We start from the raw sequence: 24020 nt of genomic DNA, 5'->3' as shown, positions 1-24020 counted from the left end.
ACAAGGAGAGATCAGTTTCTAGTGAACACGGGCCAAGGAAAAGGACACACTACAGTGGGAGTGATGTGGAAGGCCTTCCCAACAGAAAGGCTAGGAGACCTGGAGCACTCCAGGCTGCTGTGGCATCTCCTCTGGAGGGAAAGGATGTCATGATTGAGTGTCAGACACAAGTCCACTACCATCTAACCCTGAGTGAGGGACTTGAGTACCTTCTAGTTACATGTGATGGAAGGAAGGAAGAAAAGAAGGTAAGGTGGGAAGGAGGGAGGGAAGGAGAAAGGGAAGGAAAGAGGGAGGCAAGCCCTGGTGTACTAGAGTTTACAGAGCTCTTCTAGAGCTTACACTGGGCTTGAAACACACATTTATTCACACCTGAGAATCTGTATGGACCTAACACCATGCCTTGCCTCTGTAGACAGCACCATGAGAATACCTCATGGGATGTCAAGTCAGTTCTCAAAGATTTGTGGGAAACATACTCATTGCAAGGCACCCAGGACAGCATGAGAGCTAAAGTTTAAGCAAAAGCAGGTCTATTCCAGCATTTATTGAGCATCTATTAGGTGATAGTACAAGGAGCTCAGAGGAAGGAGATGCGGTCTATACACCTATGTGCTCCATATACCTGTCAACACTCTCACTCAGAACAGGAGACAAGCAGGGACAGAGCCAGTAATAGCCACATGTCTACTGCAGTTACAGGAGGGGGCGGAAATGGGAACTGTGGCAGGAAGTTAGCCATGGAAGGCTTCCCAGAGGGAGCATCGTGAGCCAAATTGATGAAGAAAGCAAGCAGTACCACATGTTGTGATGAAGAGACTTGCAGGAACCAGGCTGTGCAGCAAACATTATAGCTTTGTTCAAAACAGGGTCGTCAGAAGCTACTGAAGGCAACAGAGGGAGCATGTTATATACACAGATGCAGGGGCGTGTGCCAGCCTGACCCATTGTGTGGGAAGAAATTATGCTGGTCATGGAAACCTGGCAAACTGTGGTGGGTCATGGAATTGGATGTGGTTCACTTCTCCCCCAGAGACTCACCGGAGCCTCTAGTCTCTCCTTGCTCCCTTCCACCCCTACATTGCTGCCAACATGATGTTATGCAAACACCACTTTCAACATGTCACTCTCCCATCCAGAAAATGACTAGGCTTCCTGTTATAGAAGAATGAGCTTCTCTCTTGACCTCCAATGCCCTTCCACATCTGCCCCCTGTTCCTCCCTCCCTCCCCAGCGTCCCACTTTAATATTAAAGCCTTACCACTCCCTCCGAGCCAATTTCTTGCTATTGTTTGGTGGAGGTTGGGCCAAACCACTTCTGAGGTTTATCCTACCCTTCGAGTTCTGGGATCCCATGATGCTGCCTGACTTTCCTTCACCATCATCCTTGGAGAGTTCTGCCTCTGAGAGTGCGACCCACCCCATATCCCTGCCTGAGGAGTGCCTAATCTTCCCAATTACACTCATCTTCTTCCTCCTCCACCTCGGCCACCCACTCAGGGCCATGCCCTGGATCATCACAAGGAACAATTCCCTCTTCGAAGCTTAAACCCCAAATCCCCACTCTCTGGCCATAACCTTTCATCCTTCAGCTTATTTTTGCCTACCTCTCACCACACCTGCTCTTGAGTCTTTTAAAGACTCCCGTTGTCTTCATCCCTTCATTTTCTCCTACTCTGTTAGTGCTCTCCTGGCCTCTTTTCCTGTTCTTCCCAACCTAAGTATTACTCATTCATCCAACACATACTTCTTGAGCATCTATTTTGTGCCAGCCATTGACCCAGTGGTAGGGAGTGGCGAACAAAATTAATGCTGTCCCATCCTTCATGGGAAGAGTTTAGTGACCATCTGTCTGAACAACCTTCTCACCAGCATCCTTGATTTCCTTATGTTGCTAATTCTTCCATCATCAGCCTAACAAAGTCCCATGTCTAGGACAAAGCTACAACCTTCCTTTCCCCTCCTATCACAAAGGCTGAGCACTACTGGGGGAATCATGTAATCTGGGGGACAACAAAGTCCTGATCTCCACTTTGGCTGGGTGCTCAATCCCTCCCTTGTCCTGTTAGCTTCTTGTCCATGCCCTTGACTTCTGTCCCAAGTTTCTGCTACTCTCCTCCAGCCCCTTCTCAGTCCTGCCTGCAGAAGAAGATAACTTGGCTTCCTACTTCCCTGAGAAAATTCAAGTTGTCAGAAGTGATCTCCTTTGGTCATCTCTTCTGTGCCTTCACTCTTAGCTGCCTCCACACCCACCTTATTTTTCTTCCTCTTGTACAGGGCTACACGACAGCCTCCCCACCTGCCTCCTCTAGGTCTTTACTCAGTCAGTTACCCTCCTCCCCACCAGGTCCTCAATCTCTCCTCTATGCTCAAGTCTTCCCCATCTTTAAAATCCTTCTCTTGACCCCATGACACCTACTCACTGTTATCCTGTCTGTCTCTTCCCCCTTCTCACCTCAAGATCTCAGTTAATCCAAATTCAGTGTCTATTTCCCCATCACTGGTCAACTCCTAAACCCTTGGAATCTTTCTCCATACATAATCCCTGTATCACGAGCACCACACTCCTGAGAGTACATTTCTTGCTGGCTTCCTAAAAATACCCTTATGGCCTCTTTCTCCAGATCTCCCAGCTACAGTTGAAACATGGTGTTATCGTGTAGCTACATATAAAGCATCGGTTTCAGTGTCACTTCACTAACTTTATATTAAAGTTGATATCTATATAATATAATAACTATACTATTATTTTTAATATCTTCATTCCTTAAAGGGTTACAATCCACATAAATAGGTTCCCAGTCTTCATTCTCATGTAACTTGGCAACTCTTCTTTGCTTGTGGTGGATAAACCATGGATAGAGCCAATGTGTCAGGATTATGGACAAAGCATTCCTTGCTGAAGAGAGCACACACCCATCCTTTGCCAGCTGAGGTGAATCTAAAGCCGTAAGATTCCATGGGACCCTGAGTCACTGGAGAGCAGGTGTTATTACGGTCTTATTCTAGAAAGACAGTGCCAACCCCGGAAATGGAAAGGTGCAGAGGCAGGCCAGCTGCAGAGACTACAAACCAAGGAGTCAACAAGAATTAGAGATATCTCCCCCACCCCCCAGATCTCAGAGCTCAGACACAAAACCACCAAGGCTTCCATGTACATTTGTGTGGGTTGTATCCTATACAAGAGTTCCAGGTCAAGAGTAAAAAGGCCAAAATCAGACCCATACTCTGGTCACCTATCTATGTGCTATGGCTTGGGCTATTAGCCAGAAATCGGCTAATAGGAGTCCAGAGTGCAGGCATCTTTCACTTTACACAAAGTGCTGTCCTCTGCCAAATCTGTGGAGTTGTATCTGCACAGAGTAGACACCTTTTTCCAATTCACAAAAAAACCAGATAGGCCAAGGAGACCTTGGAACATCAGAGTTGGGCATCATGAGTTTTGGGGCAAAAAAAAATCCACTGCTAGAAAACCTTTTCTTCCCTTGTATCCTACTGGTCTTTGAGTCAGTCAAGCCATGTTGTAGTAAAAGTACCTGAGTTCAAATTATGACCTCCAGCTCCTAGTTACATGACTTTCATAAGTTGCTTAACATGCTACACCTTGGTTTCCATCAATAAGACAAGGATAACAATATGATCTCTTTCATAGTGTTGTTGTAAGGATTATTTTTTTTCAAGATTTTATTTATTCATGAGAGACACAGAGAGAGAGAGAGAGAGAGAGGCAGAGATACAGGCAGAGGGAGAAGCAGGCTCCATGCAGGGAGCCCAACGCAGGACTCAATCCTGGGACTCCAGGATCACACCCTGGGCTGAAGGCAGCGCTAAACTGCTGAGCCACCTGGGCTACCCTGTAAGAATTATTTTAGAACAGGTCCTAATGAATAATAGGCATTTGGTACATATTAGCTCTTAGCTAATGGTGTCCTCCTCTGTACAATAACAGAAAATCATCGCTTGCATATCAAAAAAATAACCTAACTACCTCTCACCAGCGTCCTCATCGGGTACATATCTGTGTGTGGTAGGGTTTTGGGGTTTTGAGGGGTTTTTTTGGTTTTGGTTTTGTTTTGTTTTGTTTTGTTTTTGCTATCTGGAGTGTTAAAAAGAAAAATCACAGGCCCAAAATAGCATCATCTAGGACAAGTCAGTAAACTAAGACTTAACACCTAACTTAACTGCACTTTCAACCTTTAGCCAATCAATGTAGAATTTCCTGGTCAATACCAGGAAATTTACTGATAGACCCCCTTCCACTCCTCTTGGAAAGGTAACCTTGCCTGAACAATGCATTCCTTACTAATAAATCCTTTCTCCTTTTTTTTATGCCTTCCCCCTGCCTTTAAAATCCTTTTGTTTGGGTCATTGAGCTCCCTTCTACTTGCTAGATGGGATGCTGCCCAACTCTTGAATCATTTAATAAAGCCAATTAGATCTTCACATTTACTCAACTGAATTTTATTTTTTTAACAAGTGCTTCTCTGTTTCAAAAAGGCAAGCATGTGTGTGTGTGTATGTGTGTGTGTGTGTGTGTGTGTGTGTGTGTGTGTGTGTGTAGGTGTGTGGTGGATGAGGCAAGGATTACAGTCAGAAAACTCAGATGCATCAGCCATGTGCAGATAGGGAAATTGGGCAGACCCACTCAACTCTGCTAAAATTTGTACTTGGGGTGCCTTGCTAGCTCAGTTGGTTAAGTGTCCAACTCTTGATTTTAGCTGAAGTCACAACCTCAGGATTGCAAGATTGAGCCCTATGTCAAGCTTCATGTTGAGCATGGGGTATGAAGCCTGACTGAGCTTCTTGTTCTCCCTTTGCACCCACACTAAAAAAAAAATTGCACTTCATTCTAACTGAACAGTAATAATTATTCGAAGTTGAAAACAACTGTTAAAAATGCCTCAAGTCCCAGGTTTTCTTTGAATTTCCATCATGAAGGATTACTGTTGGACAGATAAGACCCTGCATCGTAATTATTTTCTCAGAGCAAAAGGTACATGAAATAAATTTATGGGCTTTCAAATGTGTACTGTGTAGGCTTTGCATATGAGTAACTGCATCTTTAGTAAGGTGGAACCTGTCTTGAAACAACCAAAAGACTAGTCTAAACAGTAGCACGAGAAAGGAGCTTTAATGCACACCTTTGCCAATCGCTCTCCCCAGTTGCCAGTAAAAGGTAGATTAGGGGAGGTTAGCCCCAGCAGCCTAGCAGCAGGGAAAATTCTTAGAGGAGTTTATCTTCATCTCTTAGGAGCCAAAGATCAGCTAATAAAGTCTTGACTTCAGTGACCTTGGGCATCACAGTGGAATCCTCAGAAACTCAGCCATGGGTGGGGGGTGGAGTGGGGAGGGAATGTCTAGAATGGACAGACAAGGTAGGAGGTGGGCTGAGGAGACTGACCCAATCAGTTAGCACATCAATCAATCCCTGTCCCACCCACAGCTCAGCTTTTCTGAATGTCCCAGGAAAGGTTTATAATTAAGCAGATGGCAGCAAGTCATGGGACCTACTCCCTTCCAAATCCCTGCAGAATTTTGTCATAAATCTTTGGTATCAGCCATGAGCTGCCCACTGCCACTGGCTCTTCACTTCCAGGGTCTTCAAGGATCTCAGGGTCAAAAAAAAAAAAAAAGGATCTCAGGGTCTTCTCTACTCTCCCCAGGAGAACTAGCTCTTGCCTGAAGAGAGGCATCCTCCTCATCCTCCTCCTCCTCCTCATAGATGGAAAATGTGGGCAGAAAATGTACTGGAGTGCTTTTAGGATCAATGCTGTAGGGAAGTGAATAAAGCAGGATTAGTGTTGGAGGGCCATCCACAGCAGACCCCTCATCCTATGGGACTGATCCAGCTTCCATTTCTCTCTTAGCCACCCCGCCTCCCAACTTCATCATCTCATCCACCATTGCAGACATGATTTTAAAGGTGACTTCCCCCACTTGGAACTTGGCCCCACTTCCCTGCAATCCTGTCAGCCCCCTCTGGCTTCCCTGTCCCTGGGCCAGGTTCTGCCTTCCTCACCCCTACTTCCCCCACAGGGCACTCATCCTGGCCCAATTAAGAATGTTGCCTAGATTCTAGCCTTCTGAGTGGCTCAGGTGCTATTGGAACCCTTGTCTTGGACGAGTAGATTAATAAGAAAACTAAAATGATCATCCAAAGAGAAAATGGACTGAATAAATGGAAACAATTTACAGAAAATGAAAATTAAATAGCTAATATATTTAAAATGTTAATAATTAAATAATATGTACCATATTTATAAGGTTCAATCTCATTAGCAATCAGAGAAATGAAAATCAAACATACAAACTCAAAATTTAAAAAGAATATCACAGGGGATCCCTGGGTAGCTCAGCAGTTTGGCACCGGCCTTTGGCCCAGGGCGTGATCCTGGAGTCCTGGCATGGAGCCTGCTTCTCTCCCCTCCTGTGTCTCTGCCTCTCTATGTCTATCATGAATAAATAAATAAATCTTTAAAAAAAAAAGAATATCACAGAATGTACAACTGGAGAAACAGGAAGTCTTATATATTATTTGTAAAATTACTAACTGGTACACTCGTTCTGGACAGTAGACTGACAATATAAATCAAAATTTTAAAGTGGCTTAGCAATTCCACATCTCGAAAGTTACCTTAAAGAATGAATGGGACAAGTGTCCTGAGACATGTGTGTTTACTGCAGCAATGTTTATTACAGTGGAAAAAACATACACAACAAAATGTGTTACATCCACATAATGGAATATTCTGCAGCCATTAAGAATGATGATCTCGGCCACTGTGACAGCTGACGGGCTGTGGATCCTGGAAGTCAGTCATGGGGGCCGGGTGCAGAGTGCAGATTCGCCAGCCCTGGCTGCGGGGAAGCCCGCCGGCCAGTAGCCGAGGCCAATGGAGGCCGCAGAAGTCTTGGGAAAAGAGAGCTTCTCATCGTCCATCTCTTCCATCTCTGAAGGTCAATTTGGTGCTGTGGTTGGCTCTACCCAGGACGTTGTCATGGATGCGGAGTTCCAGGTACTGCTGAGAAACCTCATGGACAGATACTACCAGGAGGTAGAGAATGAACTCACCTACACACCCGCTTGTAATGAATACCTCTCTTTGGTAGAAAAGTACATTGAAGAACAGCTGCTGGCGTGGATTCCCAAATTCAACAAGGTGGCTTCCATAGCAACAGCACAGCACCGTGAAGATGAGGTGGCCAATGACCTATTCAACATGCTGTTCACATTTACGGACTTTCTGGCATCCAGATGTTTCTGGACTATAGAGCAGAAAAAGAAGGCCAAAGGCTGGCCTTAAGCAGTGGTTTAGGAGTGACTTCATTGTGCAAATCATCTCCCATGGCCCCTTCCCCGGAGCAATCTCTAGCACCAGCTCCCACCTGCAGCAGTGGCGGCCTCCTGGACAAGGCGGGAATAAGTCAGGAGAGGCTTCTGCTCCCGGTGACTGGAGAACACACCTGGAAAGGCTGGCCCCGTTCTACAGGGGTTATTAACACCAGGTATTGATGGGTCAGAACGATAATTTCCTGAGGCTCCCAGGATGTCTTCTTTTCCTCTTCTATTCAGTAAGCCCTAGTTCTCCTGCCAAAACAGACACCTCTCTCAGGTGCTTCTGAAAGTCAGACTGCTCTGGGACAAGACTATGTCAGGCGTTCCACCTAGAAGGCCCCTGCCCCCAGAATACATGCTCCTGTGACAAGTAGAACAACACAATCACAAACCCTCCCTGTTCCAAGTACCACAGGCAGGCTTTGCATAAATCTTCCCCGTGCTCACAGCTCTGGTTGAGAGTTTCAGTCCTTCAAACCCAATGGCCCACCTGTATGGAGATTTTATTTAGGAATTTTGTTGTAATTGTTTTGGGTTTTTTTAGATTTTATTTATTCATAAGACACAGAGAGAGAGAGAGAAGCAGAGACAGGCAGAGGAAGAAGCAGGCTCCATGCCAGGAGACCGATGTGGGACTCGATCCCAGGACCCCGGGATCATGACCTGAGTGAAAGGCAGATGCTCAACTGCTGAGCCAGCCAGGTGCCCCTATCCTTAACTGCTTTCAGCATCTATTAAATACATAAACAAAAACAAAACAGAAAAAAAAAAACATAAACAGCTGCCCTTGTCTTCAGATTTCTGAAACTCCTCTATATTCAGCCCACCATTATGGGAAAATCAGAACTAGTCTTGGCTGTGGGAATAAACTAAAAAAGGATGTCTTTTACCCAAAAGCTACATATGAAAATCAACTCCTAGACTTAAGTTTGCAGTTCTTTTATCATTTTCTTCTTCTGGTCCTGATGTAGTACCACTGCTGCAAAAGATCTTTTTTTTAATAAGAATCATTTTGGGGGTAAAATTTTTTTTTTCTTTTAAGTAGGCTTTACACCCAGAGTGGGGCTTGAACTCACAACCCTGAGGCCAAGAGTCACATGCTCTACCAACTGGGCCAGCCAGCCACCGCTAAAAAAAAATACTTTTTGTAGATTAATACTCAGACTAATCTGGTAGGTTTAATCTTAGAATGTCTGTGATTGGGACGCGTGAGTGGCTCAGCTGTTGAGCATCTGCCTTCAGCCCAGGGCGTGATCCTGGGGTCCCGGGATCAAGTCCCACATCGGGCTCCCTGCATGGAGCCTGCTTCTCCCTCTGCCTGTGTCTCTGCCTCTTTCTGTGTCTCTCATGAATAAATAAATAAAATCTTTTTAAAAAAATGTCTGTGGTTACCTACTTAAAGATCTAAGTATTAAATGGCTGTAGTTTTTAATTGTTGGTGCTATGAAGGCAAAAGTATTTTCTTCTTTGGAGTTACTGTTTTATTGGACACCAATGAATATATACTGTATGCTGAATATAAACTAAAGTTATCCTTTCCGTATAGCATAGTAAGTATTTATGCAGACTCACTTAAAATCCTTTCTTGTATAAATCAGCTTTTAGGTTTTGGGTTGGAATTAGGATGAGTTTAGTAAAAATGTGATTCTTCAAGCTGTGCCTTCCCACCTCTATTCTTCTCCCTGCCAAAGTGACATTCACTGGTCTAATGCAGTCTGAATGGAAGGGGGATTCCAAAAAGCTTTAATAATGCTCCTCTGTCTGGCTTAAGTTTAATAAAAATGTTTGGTAGAATATTAATGACCAGAAAACATGTATGCCACACCTCTACAAAGAAGGAAAAAGGGACACCTGGGAGGCAGCTGAGCATCTGCCTTCTGCTCAGGGTGTGATCCCGGGGTCCAGGATTGAATCCTGCATCAGGCTCCCTGCGTGGAGCCTCCTTCTCCCTCTGCCAGTGTCTCTGCCTTCTGTGTGTGTGTCTCTCATGAATAAATGTTTTAAATCTTGTTTTAAAAAAGGAAAAAATGTAGTTTAATCCCCAATGTGTACCTTTGTGGGGTTTTTTTAAGTAAAAATAAGAAACTGAGGGGCACCTGGCTGGCTCAGTGGGTAGAGGCATGTGACTTGATCTTAGGGTTGTGAGTTCCAACCCTATATTAGATGTGGAGCCTACTTTTAAAAAAAATAAAAGTCTGCACTGAAAAGTAAAATAATGATCTCCATCTATATTGGTTGTTGTAGAAAGATATCATTTGGTAAGTTTCTTCACAGCCAGACTATAAACCCCATGAGAACAGAGATGACATATGTTCTCCTCTCTATTCCTGAGCCCAGCACAATATCTGGAAAATGATAAGCACTCAGTCTAGTTGTTGAATGACTAAATGAATGAATTCCACAATAGATTAGGTGAAAAACCAGTTTGTAAAGCAATATGTATTGTTAAACACTTTATTCTGTAAAAGAGGATACATCTGCCTGCACCTATCTCTACGTATGTGTGTGGGGGGAGGGTGTGCACATGCATACACATAGGGAAATGTCACAGGGAGATGGGATTATAAATCATCTTTTTATTTTACTTTGCTAAATTTTATGCATTTTTGCTACAGATATGTGTTGTTTTTATCATAGAGGAATGATATAGATCTTCCTATAGAGGAAGATCTTCAGAAGAAGAGGGAAAAAGTAAGAATAAAGAATAAAAGATAGGGGCGCCTGGGTGACTCAGTAGGTGAAGCGTCCAATTCTTGATTTCAGCTCAAGTCATGATCTCAGGGTCATGGGATCAAGCCCCACACTGGGCTCCACTCAGCACAGAGTCTGTTCAAGATTCTCTCTCTCCCTCTCCCTCTCCCCACACTTCTCTCTCTCTCTCTCTCTCTCTCTTTCTCTCTCTCTCAAATAAATAAATAAATAAAATCTTTTTTAAAAAAAGGAAGAAAGGATAAAGGATAGAGAATGAAGAAGCAGTTGCCTCTAGGAGACAGATTGTTTAATCCTAAAGACATAACTGGTAGGATTTCAAGCTTCACTTTGGGAAGGCTCCTGTCACCCCTCTGGCCATTCCGTAAGGTAAATACCTATTCTGCATATCCTGGCTGCCTTCAAAAGCAAAAAAGTTGCCAGAGCTCTATCTTCACATGGGAGATGAATATGAGGGATTCTTAATGACGCAGAAAGCTCAGGACTGCCAGCTTCCCATATACTTAGAGACATTTGATTCTCTCCAGCCTCTAGCTTGGACCCAAAAATGAGGCCCTCACCTTGGAAGCTTCCCTGCTCCACCAGCACATGGTTTAATCCCAGCCTGTGTCAAGAATATAAAACATGATGCTAGTCCCAGAATTCTCCTGGTCTTTGGTCTGGATATCTCTTCTACAACCTTGCCCTTCCTCCAGGTTGCCCAGACTCTTCTTGCCAGGCCTGCTCCAGGCTTCCTCTCCAACACGCCTTGATCAACCCCCTTTCTTGATTCCAAGTATCCTGTAGTCTTTCATCACCTCCCTCTGTAACCCCCTCCACCATCTCTCCTCACAAGAGCTCATAAGAAGTTGCCAGGCTCTCAGTGTCAACTTTCAACTTCATCCTGCCTTGGAGTGTGGCCTATTCCAGGCTGCGGGGAGGGAGGTCTGGCTGTCATGACTCTCTTCATTTTTTCAGTTAAGCCCTAAGTATTCGCTGCATGCCCCAGGGCCCCGAGGTAGCACCCAGGAACAAGCTCTCCACACATGGAATGATGGAAAAGAGACTGAGCAACCATCCCCAAACTCTGCTGCTTCAGTCTGATGAGAGCTGGCTTAGTCCAGTGCACTCAGCCTCTACCCAGGAAGTTAGTTAGGCAACAAAAGAGCAGAGCATCTGGGGTGTCTTCCTAGGGGCTGGTGATGTTTCTTGTAATGTCTCCTCCTGGCTTGTGAGAGCAACAAACCAGAATGGCCTCTCCTGCTCCCACAGTACCCAGAGCTGTGCCAAGAGTAAATGGGAAAGGGGGCTACCTCCTGCCAGCAGGCCTTGAAAAGATAGGCAAGGATTTATTACACTTTCAAGGATAGGAACTTTAAAATTAGTCTCCTCCAAGGCTTGAGATCCAACTGCTGTATTTTGGAGATCAGATGAGGTGAGTGTAGGAGATTGGATCAGGCTCGAGAACATGGAGACCAGGTCCTGGCACTCTTCTTGGCCCATCAGTTAGTGTACAAATGACCTCTCATTAGTCCAGCTCTGATCTGACTTATGGGTGTGGGAAGATAATGTATGATACACAGTGACTTACACACCAGAATGTTATCACGCTCAAAGGCACGAAGATGGGATTGAATTGGGACATGGGGAAAGGAACAGAGACTCCACCAAAGCTGTCCATTCCCCTGCTTCCTTCAGTGGCTGTCTCATTGTCCCTCTCCTCCCTAGGTTTGGGTTTCAGCTTTCTAGGAACAGCCAGGAAATGCCAGTGTAAGGGCAAGTATGCATCTTCCTCAATCCTAATTTTATACCCATTTGGAGTGAACTCCACTAGTGGCTCTCTTACTCTTTCTCTTTTCTGAAAAGCTAATTTGGAAGGGAGAACTGGGCATGCATAGTTCTGCCCCTCCATCTCTTAGGATCTGACTGTTCATAACAAGCTGATGTTCTGCTCTCCTATCTCCCATGAAGGGCCTCACCCCTTAGGGAAGGCCATGATGGCCCTATGTTGTGTCTGCCCGGGTGGGAAATCTAGCCTAATCCTCAGGTCCTGTATTCCTTTGTCTTACTTTTTAGTTGGCTCACAATCTGGTCAGGGAAAAGAGGGTGTTATGCATTGATCCCTCCAGACTCTAGGAGCTGCGTTTGCAGCAAGAGAATTCACTGTCTGGCTGACATGAGAGCTGGAGCAAAGGAACCGCAGGCCGAGTAGAATCTATTCTCTTGATGAACTGCAAAACCTTATTTTTCCAAGACTGGGTCCAAGAGGTCAACTCAGAGGCAAAGAGGATGGATGGGGGTGGAGGCCCCCACTTAAGCAACATTAACACTCTCGGACAGACCTATCACAAGAACCCAGGCAAATGGATAAAGGAGAAGACACGACTATTGAGTATCCTTTATACCCACCACTGAACTTCTGGAAGACCACCATCCACACCTGATTTCTCTCCACTCTTGAACCTCAGCTTATTCTATGACTCCTTGAATGAAAGCCAAACACCCGAATGTGAAATACAGTGCAATTTATTGAGAAAAGAAAGTGCAAAATAATCATCACCAGAGCATCCACAGCTGGGGGAATTAAAGGGGCAGAGGTAAGTCAGGACATGATGCCCAGATGTGGGGAGGGCACACTGAGAACCAACAGTCCAAGAGAACTTGACCATTCACCTTCTAGCACCCCCCTCCTCAGCGGGGCTGAAACATGCCTGCTTCAGACCATCAACTACCATCATCTCTGAGAGAGAGAGATGGGTCAGGGTGGGAACAGACCAGGCTGGGAAGGCCCATAGTTGTTCGGGCTCACGTACTGCTACCATCTTCAGGAGCCATCATAGGCTCATCTAGAGGCACCACCATCTGGGATTAGCAGTTGGACCTCCCTGGCCTAGGAGAGGTCGTGGGGATGGAGGAGCCAGGAAGAAGTTCAGCCCCTTCTCCAGGGAACTCGAAGAAAAGCAAGGTGGAGGTTGGCATTTTTTGATGCCAGGCAGAGTGGGAAGTGCTGTGGGCAGGCCGAGAGGGATGCAGGTGGGCATGGACGCTTAACCCCAGAGGATCACTTGGAGCAGTGCTGGCTGGAGCTGGTGGTCTGAGAGAAGCGGATGTTGGTGCTGCCTCCACTGCCAGACTTATAGCTGCTGCCTCCTGAGGTCTGGATGCCACCAGAGCTGGAGCCAATTCCACTCTGGCTCACAGAGCTGCTTCCTCCGCTGCTGAGCCTGTTCCCGCTGCTGCCACTCTGGTAGCCCCCGCTGCTGCCGCTCTGGTAGCCTCCGCTGCTGCCGCTCTGGTAGCCTCCGCTGCTGCCGCTCTGGTAGCCTCCACTGCTGCTACCGCAGACTCCTCCGTAGCCTCCACTGCTGCCTCTGCTGGTACTGCCGCCTCTGTAGCCACCGCTGCTGCCACCACTGAACCCTCCACGGCTTCCACCAGAGCCACTGCTTGTGCTGGTGACATTGCTGACCACCGCTGCGGAGAACAGGCACTCAATTTAGGCAAAGACCTGGGTTTGGATGACAACCCTACCCTGCTTGGTTGTGCAAATTTGAGAAAGATGCTCAACTTCCCTGACAAGAGTGAGCCTGGCCTTCTAGTGTCCCCCAAGAACAAGAGCCAGTAGCATCCACAGAAATTTCTGGTTCTCCAACTTAGGGAACTCCCCAAGACCACAGGCATTTTAGCTTTGGCGTTAGAGAGTTTCCCCACTTATGCTAGCAGGGGAGTGTGTGACCATGGCCCGAGACCCTAGCACTGTTTAGTGGCCTGAACTCCTTGCATAGGCCAAGCTTTCCTGCTATAGGTCAGTCAGTGAGGATGTCTCTGGTCACCCGCTTTGCAACCCAGGGAGAACATTTTTGAAGGGAGACTTACAGATGCTCACAGCACTCTGACATTCTCCAGACATCCTAAAAAGGAAGAGAAGAAGATGTGGGTTATTTCCGCCATAAGTCATTAGCCACGGAGCTGAGGGTTCATAACCCTGGGAGCCATGCCCCTATGTGCCCCACTAAGAGTCAAGCCCCCAAAGGAAGAAAGGCTATTCCAAGAGTCTTCATGACCACATCTCCCCAGGAAAAGAGGCTGCTCTGGGGGAGTTAAGATGTTCAGGAGCTTCACCAGCCATCCTGTTTCTCCATCTGTCCATCCTCTTCCCCTTAGTTTCCAGAGAATCTGTTCCGGGCTGACTGCTCAACCCCTAACCCCCAGTTGGTTAGACCCTCAGTGGTTTATATGGGTAAAATGTGAGAAGAGCTGACACCCAACACATGATGAGTCTGAAAATGTCCTGCCCACACAGCCCTTCTTCTTGTGCCTCGTTCTTGTTTATGGAGCAGGCATGTCCACATGCCTGAGCACACATGGAGCATGTCTGTGCACCTTGCCACTGTGTGCCTTACTATCGTCAACCACTCTGTCCTCGTCCCACAATCCCCGACACTTATAGCACCATCATCACTCCCACTCCTTTTCATAGAGACTTATATAAAATCCTTAAGTTTCCTTCTCACACCTGAGTTCTGCTTCCTCCCTCAGATTGGGAACTGCCTGAGGACAGAGACAATGCAGGATGCTTAGAGCAACTAGCCAGTCAGCAGAAGGATCTCTCAACCCTTGATAGTTCTTTGGCATTTGATATCCACTCACTAAGCCCTTATCTGCTACTTGATACTGTGCTATTTTTTCCAGAGTATGTGTGCATCAGCCCCTTTCCCTATGGACAGCCTCAGGGGTGGAAAGCTGCAGGACTGTCTATACTGTGCTGTCCAATATCCACATAAAGCTAGCTAAATTTATTAAAATTAAATTAAGTATAAAATTAAGTTCTTCAGTTGCGCTCGCCACAAGTCAAGTACTCAAGTGACTAATAGCTACTGTCTTGGACAGCACACAGAACATTTTGTCATCTCAGAAAGTTCCAGTGGACAGCACTATAACTTTTGTCATAACCCCAAAGCACTTTTCCTTACTTATTGCTCCTAAGGAGGATCAACAGACCTATGTAATACAACATCGATGTCCTGGTAAAATGGAGAATTGGACGATCTTGATTGACAAAAAAAAAAAAATGATGGCACTTGAATGCTAAATTCTGTCATTCAGGAGATTCCTTACTCTTCGTCTGAGTTGTCCTCTCCAATCATCTTGCTCTCTTTCTTTATTATCAAAGGTCACTCTAAAATCTTATCTGGAGAATGCTGACCCCACATGCTCTCTCACCTGCACTCTTCGCCCTCCAGCAGCTTCCTGTAGGTGGCTATTTCCACATCCAGCGCCAGCTTCACATTCATCAACTCCTGGTACTCTTTCAGCAGCCGGGCCAGGTCATCCTTGGCCTTCTGCAGGGCGGTCTGCAAGCCCTGGAGCTTGGCATTGGCATCCTTGAGCGCCATCTCCCCACGCTGCTCAGCTTCAGCGATGGCTGCCTGCAGGTTGGCATTCTGGGGCAGGGAGAGGTAGGAGACCGATTAGCATAGTGACCAAGAAACAAACAACTGATCTTTCCTGAAAACTTTCTTCCCCGTTCAGCATCCCTCCATCCCCTACCTTAGAAATTGCAATTGCACATGGCCAGAAAACAGAAGTCCATTTTGCAATTGGTCTATTTATCTTTAGCCCATTGAAATTAACTCATGTCTCATCAAGATAAGAACACTGATTTGCTAGTAAAGGTAGTAGTGGTCTAGTAACTGGCTCTTTTTTGCAAGACTGTTTAAAACTCCCTTGCCTAATTAATCACTTTATTCCAGTGATACAAATTAGCCATTGAGGTTATGTGAAGTACATGATAAATAGTTCGTTGAAGGCAGATTCTACTGAAATTAAGTGTTTAAGGCCATCCCTACAGTTGCAAGATTTGCTGGGAAAGCCAGAATGAGCAACAATATCTCCTTAGGGAGCTTTCCAAGAATCCAATTCCAGAAGGAATCTCTGGGAGAATGGACTCTCCCAGAGACTGCTATCCCACATGTGACACCATGAAAGGACAGAGAAAGCATGTGACAGAGGCAGTTATTGCTTCTCTTTCTCCCCAAGGCCCAGAAGACCCTCAGCATCTCTCCATTAGGTCCAGACCCACCTGCTTCTTAACATTCTCAATCTCAGCCCGCAGCCTCTGGATCATCCTGTTAAGCTCCATGATCTCACTCTTGGTGTTCTTCAGGTCATCCCCATGCCTGCCAGCAGTGGTCTGAAGTTCCCCAAGCTGACAGAAGAGAAACCAATCAACATGGTTTTGCAGTGTTAGAACATTCCTGATGAAGGTCAGCAAGACCTAAACCTAGAGGATGGGGGCAAGGAGAGGGCTCTCACCTTGGTCTGGTACAATGCCTCAGCCTCGGCCTTGCTTCTCTGGGCAATCTCCTCATACTGGGCCTTGACCTCGGCGATGATGCTGTCCAGATCCAGGCAGCGGTTGTTGTCCATGGACAGGACCACAGATGTGTCACTGACATGACTCTGCATCTGAGACAGCTCCTATGGGGAACATGATCATTTTCACCATCCCTTGGCCCCAGAAGATGCTGGGAATGAAGAAGTCCAAGAATCTTCTACCAGCAGATATATCCCAACAATGGAGCCAGGAATGAGATAGTTAGAAAAATAAGCTTGCATTTCAGGCCCCATCCCGCTATAGCCAAAAGGCTGCTAGAAACCATGTTAAAAGAAAAAGTTAATGTGCAAATATAATCAGGTTGTCAGCCTGAGAGTATCAGCCAGTGAGCTCAACTGTGGGGTTTCCATGGGACTGCAGTAGGGAGGAGGAGTCTGAAGGAGCTAGCTATGGTACTGGTTTAGGAGCCAAAAGGAAGGTGTAGAACAAAATGGACAAGACAGAAGGAAAACAAAGAAGACAGAAAGGGACCCTGGCTCTATGGCCCAGGTCTATGCAGGCTGGGAGACCTAAATGAGCATTTCCCTGGCAGGGCATGGTTGAGTTCTAAGCCCTGTTGCTGGTTTGGGGGTGTTCTTCTACTTGACTATCCCCTAAACTCCTACTTGGGAAGCATGTCTGGGAAGATGCAGAAAAGAAGGCTCTGGAGCTTGGCAAACCAAGGAATCAAGGAATCACCATCTCATAGAGGGTCCTCAAGAAGTTCAGTTCATCTGTCAGGCTGTCCACCTTGGCTTGCAGCTCCGTCTTGGTCATGTACGCCGCATCCACATCCTGCAGGGTATAAAGGCAGGAAATCAGAAACCCAAAAGAATGACCCACTGCCCCTCCATCACTCACAGGTCTTTCCTAAGCCTTTGTCCCTCCTCCTTGTCCCTCCCCTGTCCTCCTCCTAATTTCCACTCCTCACTTTCCCTTTTAAAAGAAAATCAAAGCAGTTTTCTTCCCTTTAGTTGCCTTGACCAATTAAACCCTGATGCTTTAACAAAATATAAACCATATTAGCCAGGCATTGGAGTAAGGGTAGAAAATCACATTTATTTAACATGTGACTTTGGGTTTGGGATATTATATTACCAACCTTCTGAATAGAAATGAGGGTATTCTTCTCACTACCTCATCTTTATGATGACTGGTTAAGTAAGCTGCAAGTATTGGATGATTGTTATTATTAATAACATCCAGGGTACACTTGTAGGCTGAAAACCTTGATTAATGCTACACATAAGACCTTTATTATTAGTTCACATTACTAACTGATTAATTAATTGCAGTAACACTGTAAGATGTTTTCCTCATCAACAATGTATTTAGAGCAGCTTCCTTCATTTCCAAAAACATAAGGAGAAACGTAAAATCTACACGCAGCATAGGGTCCCTGGGCCCCAGGGCAGCTGACTCCATGGGGTTAGTGCCCAGAAATAGAGCCTCAACCTGCTCTTCCCAGTTCTCCTACCTTCTTGAGCCCCACAAACTCATTCTCAGCCGCATTCCGCTTGTTAATCTCATCTTCATACCTGGGACAGAGAAAAAAAAAAAATGAGGATCCCAAACATGCATGTGGAATCCCCTCACCCAGAGACAAGACAGCTTCATGGGCATGTGACCTAGGCAGTTACACGGAGCTCTGACTGAGTTCAGAAGGTCCTCACATTCATTCCATCTAATGGCTCTGCTGGCGCCATCTTGAAATTCTTGATAATTTTTTAACAAGAGCCTTGCATTTTCATTTTGCACTGAGCCCCCAGGATTATGTAGCCAGTCCTGCTTAGAGGCCTTTCAGAGCTCAGGCCACTGCCTCAACCTTCTCTGCGAAGTCTGGGAACAGGCTGAAGTGTGGGTAGGCAGGGTGGGGGAAGACATCAAGGAAGCTGACTACTTGCCTGACTCTACAGACATCACAAAGTGCAACGTGTGTATATGAGATCCAGAGAGGTATTTGCTCAGAAGAGGCTTTCTGCCTCTGTTCTGTGTCTCTTCCCATTAATTAGAGCTGCTTCTTACAGGAATTTAGGAAAGAATAAACTCTTGTCTTCCAAATGCATCAAGGTTATGAGACCTCTACTTGTTAATGACTATAATCTCCCACCCAGGGTCTAGATCTCATAAAGATTAAAAAATGGAAATGGTTCCAGGAGGAGAGGTTCCTGGGCAATGTCAATCCGAGTTGCCACTGGATTCCCAGAGCTCACCACAGAGCCTGGCACAGAGCAGGTGCCCATCAGGTTTGTGCAGTTGAACCAGAATGGGGCCTCCCCAGAGCAGGTATGCCCACCACTGTGAGTCCTGAGCCTGGGGATGTCTGGAACTTCCTTCCCACCTCGAGAGGCCCTATTTGCCTCTCATAGACCTCAGAGGGTATCAACTACAACCCCGAACATGCAGGAGACTGATTGAAGCTCCAGAAACAGAGTATTGGGCACATTGAAAGAGTACTAGACCATCTGCCAGGAACCCCTGGGAACTATGGGGACTCAGACTCCTGGGACATGCCTCACACCTACTGATTCAGAATATCTAGGACTGACAAGCTTCCAAGGTGACTCCTATGCACAGTAAGTGTGGAGCGCTCTCCATCCCAAACAGCTTTTAACTCTGGGAGGATTCTCTCATCCATCGAGGCTAGTATAGAAGGGGGTCTGCCTGGATCCTGAGAAATCTGTCATAATCAGCCACTTAGAAGTCTCAGTCCCCACCCTCTCACCCCGTTCCACTCAGTCACACTTCACCCAACAAATCCATCCAAGAGTATTGACTGAAGGTATAGTCTGGAACAGTTAAAATCTTAAATTGGAGCTATGCCTTCCTGTTAATCCCCCGGAAGGGGAAACTCCCCAGTTGGGGCCCTCACTTCTTTTTGAAGTCTTCCACAAGGTCTTGCATATTCTTCAGCTCTCCTTCCAGATTTCCTCTCTCCCCTAGAGCCAAATCCAACTGCCTGCGCAGGAAGCTGATGTAGGATTCAAAGAAAGGTTCCAGGTTGTTGGGTCCTGAGCCAGCTCCTGTGGTCTGCTGCTGGAGCAGCTCCCACTTGGTCTCCAGGACCTTGTTCTGCTGTTCCAGGAACCGCACCTGTGTTAGGTTAGAAAGAAAAGGAGTTAGCCTCTTGAGTTGAGAAAGTGGAATCATGCGTCCCAAAGAGTGGAAATGTGGCAATGAACCTAGTTCAATCTGTAACACCCTCTGGGTTTTGTTCTGTTTAACTGAGAAGGATGAGAATGCAGACGAGACAGAGCCACAATGTGTTGTTGACTCTATACCCACTATTTTCACTTATTCTAAATCATTTAATCCTCACAACCACCTATAAAAGAGATGTGATTATCCCCTGCGTAGATAAGGAAACAGAGTCTCTAACACATTAAGTTGCCCAGAGTGGCTTGGATACTAAGTGACCACGCTAAGAGTCACCGCCGGCACTGCCCTAGTCTATGGGAATCCTTCAGAACACAAGTATAGAAGGTCAGCGTAAATACAGTTAATTGTAATTATTTTTTAAGTGAAAACTTTACCTTCCTACAGGCAGTGAAAATAGTCAACAGGATCTAACTTTTCCTAAGTTGTTTCACGTTTTCCCTAGTTGCTTCCCCTTTCAGTTACTCAGCTTATAGCTGACCTGGGTTTAACTTCAAACCCCAGGCTCGTTCCCCAAGATCCAGCACACCCTTCCCTGCCCCAGCATAGACAGCTCAAATTAACATCGGCTGGGGCACCTGCGTGGCTCAGTGGTTGAGCATCTGCCTTCGGCTCAGGGTGTGACCCCAGGGTCCTGGAATCGAGTCCCACATCAGCCTCCCCGCAGGGAGCCTGCTTCTCCCTCTGCCTGTGTCTCTGTCTCTCTCTGTGTCTCTCATGAATAAATAAATAAAATCTTTAAAATATATATATCAGCCAATATATATATAATATATATTTTTGATATATGTATAAAATATAAATTTATCAACTACAACATAGCACCATTTGGAAAGTAAGTCAGTTGCCAACACTCATCACTGAGAGGCAGTCCCAAGATTCTTACTAATGCAAGTTTGATTACCAACTGGTTTAGATTGTCAAGAAGCTGCTTTTCAAGAGAAATTGAATGTTCTCTTGAAAACATGGACCCACACTTAGTTTTCCTTAGTCCTATCCCTAGAAGGAAATCAGAAGCTAAAATCCCTTTCTGTTTCATAGCTGGGAAAACAGGGCCTGAAGAGTAAAACAGACATGCCTGCTGTCTGAGGGGCCCAAGACAGAATCAGGACAAGAAGCCAATACCCCCGCCTGTAAGCCTGGCGGATCCCACCGGCATCTCCATGTACCAACCCCATGAGCAGCCCAAACCCTCCACGGCACCTCTGAGCTTTGCCCTCACCTTGTCGATGAAGGAGGCAAACTTGTTGTTGAGGGTCTTGATCTGCTCGCGCTCCTGGGTCTTCACTTGCCCGATCTGGGGGTCGATCTCCACATTGAGGGGCTGCAGGAGGCTCTGGTTGACAGTCACCTCCTGGATTCCCCCGGGGAAGCCACCAGGACCACCAAAGCCACCAGGACCAAAGCCACCAAGGCCACCAAAGCCACCAGGACCAAAGCCTCCGGGCCCACCAAAGCCACGGGGCCCACCAAAGCCACCAGCTCCACCAAAGCCACCAGCACCTCCTCCAAAGCCACCAGCTCCTCCTCCAAAGCCACCAGCTCCTCCAAAGCCACCTCCTATTCCTCTGCCACCACCAAAGCCACCTCCATAGCCGCCCCCAAAGACACTGCCACTGCTGCTACGCCCTCCCCCAAAGCCACCAGCCCGGGAGCCACCAGCCACGCTGATGGAGATGCTCTTGTTGCCACCCAGGCTGTAGAGGCTGCGACTGCCGAAGCCTCCCGCTCCACCCCGGAACCCGCAGGCCCCTCCACTGGCTCCCCCGGAGCGGGCCACACTGCTCATCCTGCTGCTGCCTGAGACCACGGCGGAGCGGCCCGAGAAGCCCTGGCTGCCGCCACCAGATGTCTTGCAGACTTGTCTGTTCATGGTGAGAGAGCTTGGAGGTCAGATAACAATCACTTAGCAAAAGCCGAGGGGGATGAAGGGAGAGGATGGGGACGAAGAGGAGGCTGGCCTTTATATACCAAGGAGCTAGGCTTGGCACAAGGAAAGGCAGGCAATTAGCTGAGAGTCATCTTGGGTTTGGTTTGCCTCGCAGGCAATAAGTTACTTCTAGATTTGCAACACACCTCAAAACTAATCCTCTGGACCAAAATGACTTTGCTTTTTTAGCTTAATCACCCAAACTTGCCACAGTTGACAAAAGACTGGAGCTCTCCTCCCTTCTTCCCTGTGATTTCCTCAGGGGGCTTAGGGAACTCAGACAGCACCTGATCCAGCAGGATGAATTGGGTTTTGACACCAGGGGATTAGGAGGCGCTGAGTTCCATGACACAGGGGTGAGGACCAGACAGCTTCTTCCATGTGAGCTGGGTCCCTCCCTGCAATGCCAGAGTGCCACGGCCCGGTAACATGTCATCTGTGCCCACCTTTTGAGAAAAATGTCCAGAGGAGGGCTTGGGGTGGGGGAAGACGGGAGCAGAGACCCACTCTGGCAGCACCTCAGCCAAAGGCTCCATTGGAGCCAGCGCGTCATTGGAGCTGAGCAGCGCTGCTCATAGGAAACAAAATGAGATACAATGTCTGACCCAGGGAAAAGTGAGGGTCATACAAGAAACAAACAAGTATGAGGCTTGGGAAGTGAGAAGGGGCAGGTACAAGACAGGAGTCTCAGGCCAAGCCCCCACATCACCATCCTTGACCCACAGCAGGCGATTTCTGGATCCAGAAGCAAGAGAGGATGGAACGTGGGGACCCTCAGTTGGCTGGTGGACTAAGCTGAAAGATCTCATTCATCTCAGGATAAGGATGTGTACTGTGTCAGATCTGATGGCCTTAGGATCTCCTACACCCTCCACCACCTGGCCTGGGTTAGATACCCTACCCTGTCTGCCCACCACACCCTGTACTCTTCCCACTATGTCTTAAAGTAAACTTATATGTTTACTTGTCCGCACCCTTGTAGGCCCTCAGCTCATCAAGGGAAGGGACTGAGTCCTACTCATTCTGAATTGCAAGCTGCTTGCATAGGGTAAGCACACCACTGACATGTGTTAACTGACCATAACCAGTGTCTAAGAATATAAATATCTAGACCCAGGTCTCACCTGAGTCTTACGGAATGAAAATCTTCAGAGAAAAGGCTTGAGTGCCTATATTTTTAACAAGCCCTTCAAGTAATCCTTATGATCAGGGAAGTTTGGGAAGCCCTAGTTTAGGCTATGGGTGTCCAATCTGGGCCCAGGAGTTAGGGGGAGGGAGGATGGAGGACCCTTGGTGGTGGAGTGGGTCCGCTGACACACTGCTGTTCTAACTTCTGACAGCTCAACTATCCCCCATCCCCATGCCAACCGCGTCCACACCCAACCACGCCACACATGGCAAGAATATGTTCTCAGGTCGTTATCCATATTCAAGTCTCTACAAATATGACAGAGCAGGAGGAGGTGATTCTAGACTCCTCAAGAGATAGGTGGTTGAGGGGCCCCTGGGTGGCTTAGCAGTTGAACATCTGCCTTCGGCCCAGGATCGGGTCCCACATCGGGCTCCCTGCAGGGAGCCTGCTTCTCCCTCTGCCTGTGTCTCTGTCTCTGTCTGTCTGTCTGTCTGTCTCTCTCTTCCTGTCTTTCATGAATAAATAAATAAAATCTTAAAAAAAGAGAGAGAGATAGGTGATTGATACATCTCCAGAAGTCCAATCAAATCAGCAGCGAGCACTCTGTGGGGTGGTTTCCAGACAAAGGATTCTAGGGCAGAGGATAGGTCTGAAGATCCTGAATTCAAGCAACTTTAACTATTCTACAGCTAATTCTTAATTTTCTGCTCTGCAAGTTTGTCTAGAGCCAGTCTGCCTGGTTTTAATCCCAGCTTCACCACTCACTAGCTCTTTGACCTTGGACAAGTTAACTTAGCTTTTATGTGCCTTGGTTTCTGCGACTTTAAAACGGGTATTATAATAGCAGGTACTTCATGGGCCGTTATGAGCATTATGTTAAATAAATATAAAATGTGTATTGTGGTTTGGGGCACCTAGTAGGACACCGTACACTGAGCTATCATTGCTAGTACTCTATTGCAAGTACTCTAGTACGTGGCGGAAGGAAATAACTTGTTTAGCCTTGGCTGTTCTCAAAACAACTTTGCACATCTGAGCAACCCACCAAAGGATGAGGAGCAAAAGAAAGCTGAGTGAGGCTGGAAAGTAAGAAACCCAAGCTGGCATAGTAGAGAGCAGGACCTGTGCTGGGAGGGACTTGGGTTGGTGACCCTGGGCTTTGATTTAACACACTAAGTCTGTGTTCTAATCTGTCAAATCCTTCTCTACCTGGTGGTTTTGTAGTGAGACTCACAGGCTATGACATAAGTGAAAGTCCCTTGAAAATTACAAAATGCCACACAAGAGTAAGGTCATTGAGGTCTAACAGGAAGCCTGTCATCAGGAACTTGAGAAGACCCGGTTCAAATCCCTTGTCTACCTTGTGCTAATTAGTGACCTTGGACAAGGTACTTGCTTTCTC

The 24020-nt window shown here is 46.7% G+C and overlaps 1 protein-coding gene and 1 pseudogene across 1 annotated transcript; one reads left to right on the top strand and one right to left on the bottom strand.

The window, feature by feature from the left end:
- Positions 1-6893: 6893 nt before the first annotated feature.
- Positions 6894-7513, top strand: LOC144297716 (ADP-ribosylation factor-like protein 2-binding protein pseudogene; annotated as a pseudogene).
- A 5074-nt stretch (positions 7514-12587) lies between these two features.
- LOC144297553 (keratin, type II cytoskeletal 2 oral-like) lies at positions 12588-21435 on the bottom strand. The gene is made up of 9 exons (XM_077871827.1): positions 20779-21435; positions 19273-19493; positions 17878-17938; positions 17100-17195; positions 16340-16504; positions 16107-16232; positions 15248-15468; positions 13901-13935; positions 12588-13498 (listed from the first exon to the last, which is right to left on the bottom strand). Exons 1-9 carry the CDS (start codon positions 21427-21429, stop codon positions 13086-13088), a joined length of 1989 nt encoding a protein of 662 aa, XP_077727953.1. The 5' UTR covers positions 21430-21435; the 3' UTR covers positions 12588-13085.
- Between the last annotated feature and the right edge of the window lie 2585 nt (positions 21436-24020).

Source organism: Canis aureus, chromosome 25, assembly GCF_053574225.1.
Source record: "Canis aureus isolate CA01 chromosome 25, VMU_Caureus_v.1.0, whole genome shotgun sequence".
NCBI lineage: Eukaryota > Metazoa > Chordata > Mammalia > Carnivora > Canidae > Canis > Canis aureus.
Note: the sequence above shows the minus strand (reverse complement) of the source record. Positions and strands in the feature narration are given on the sequence as shown.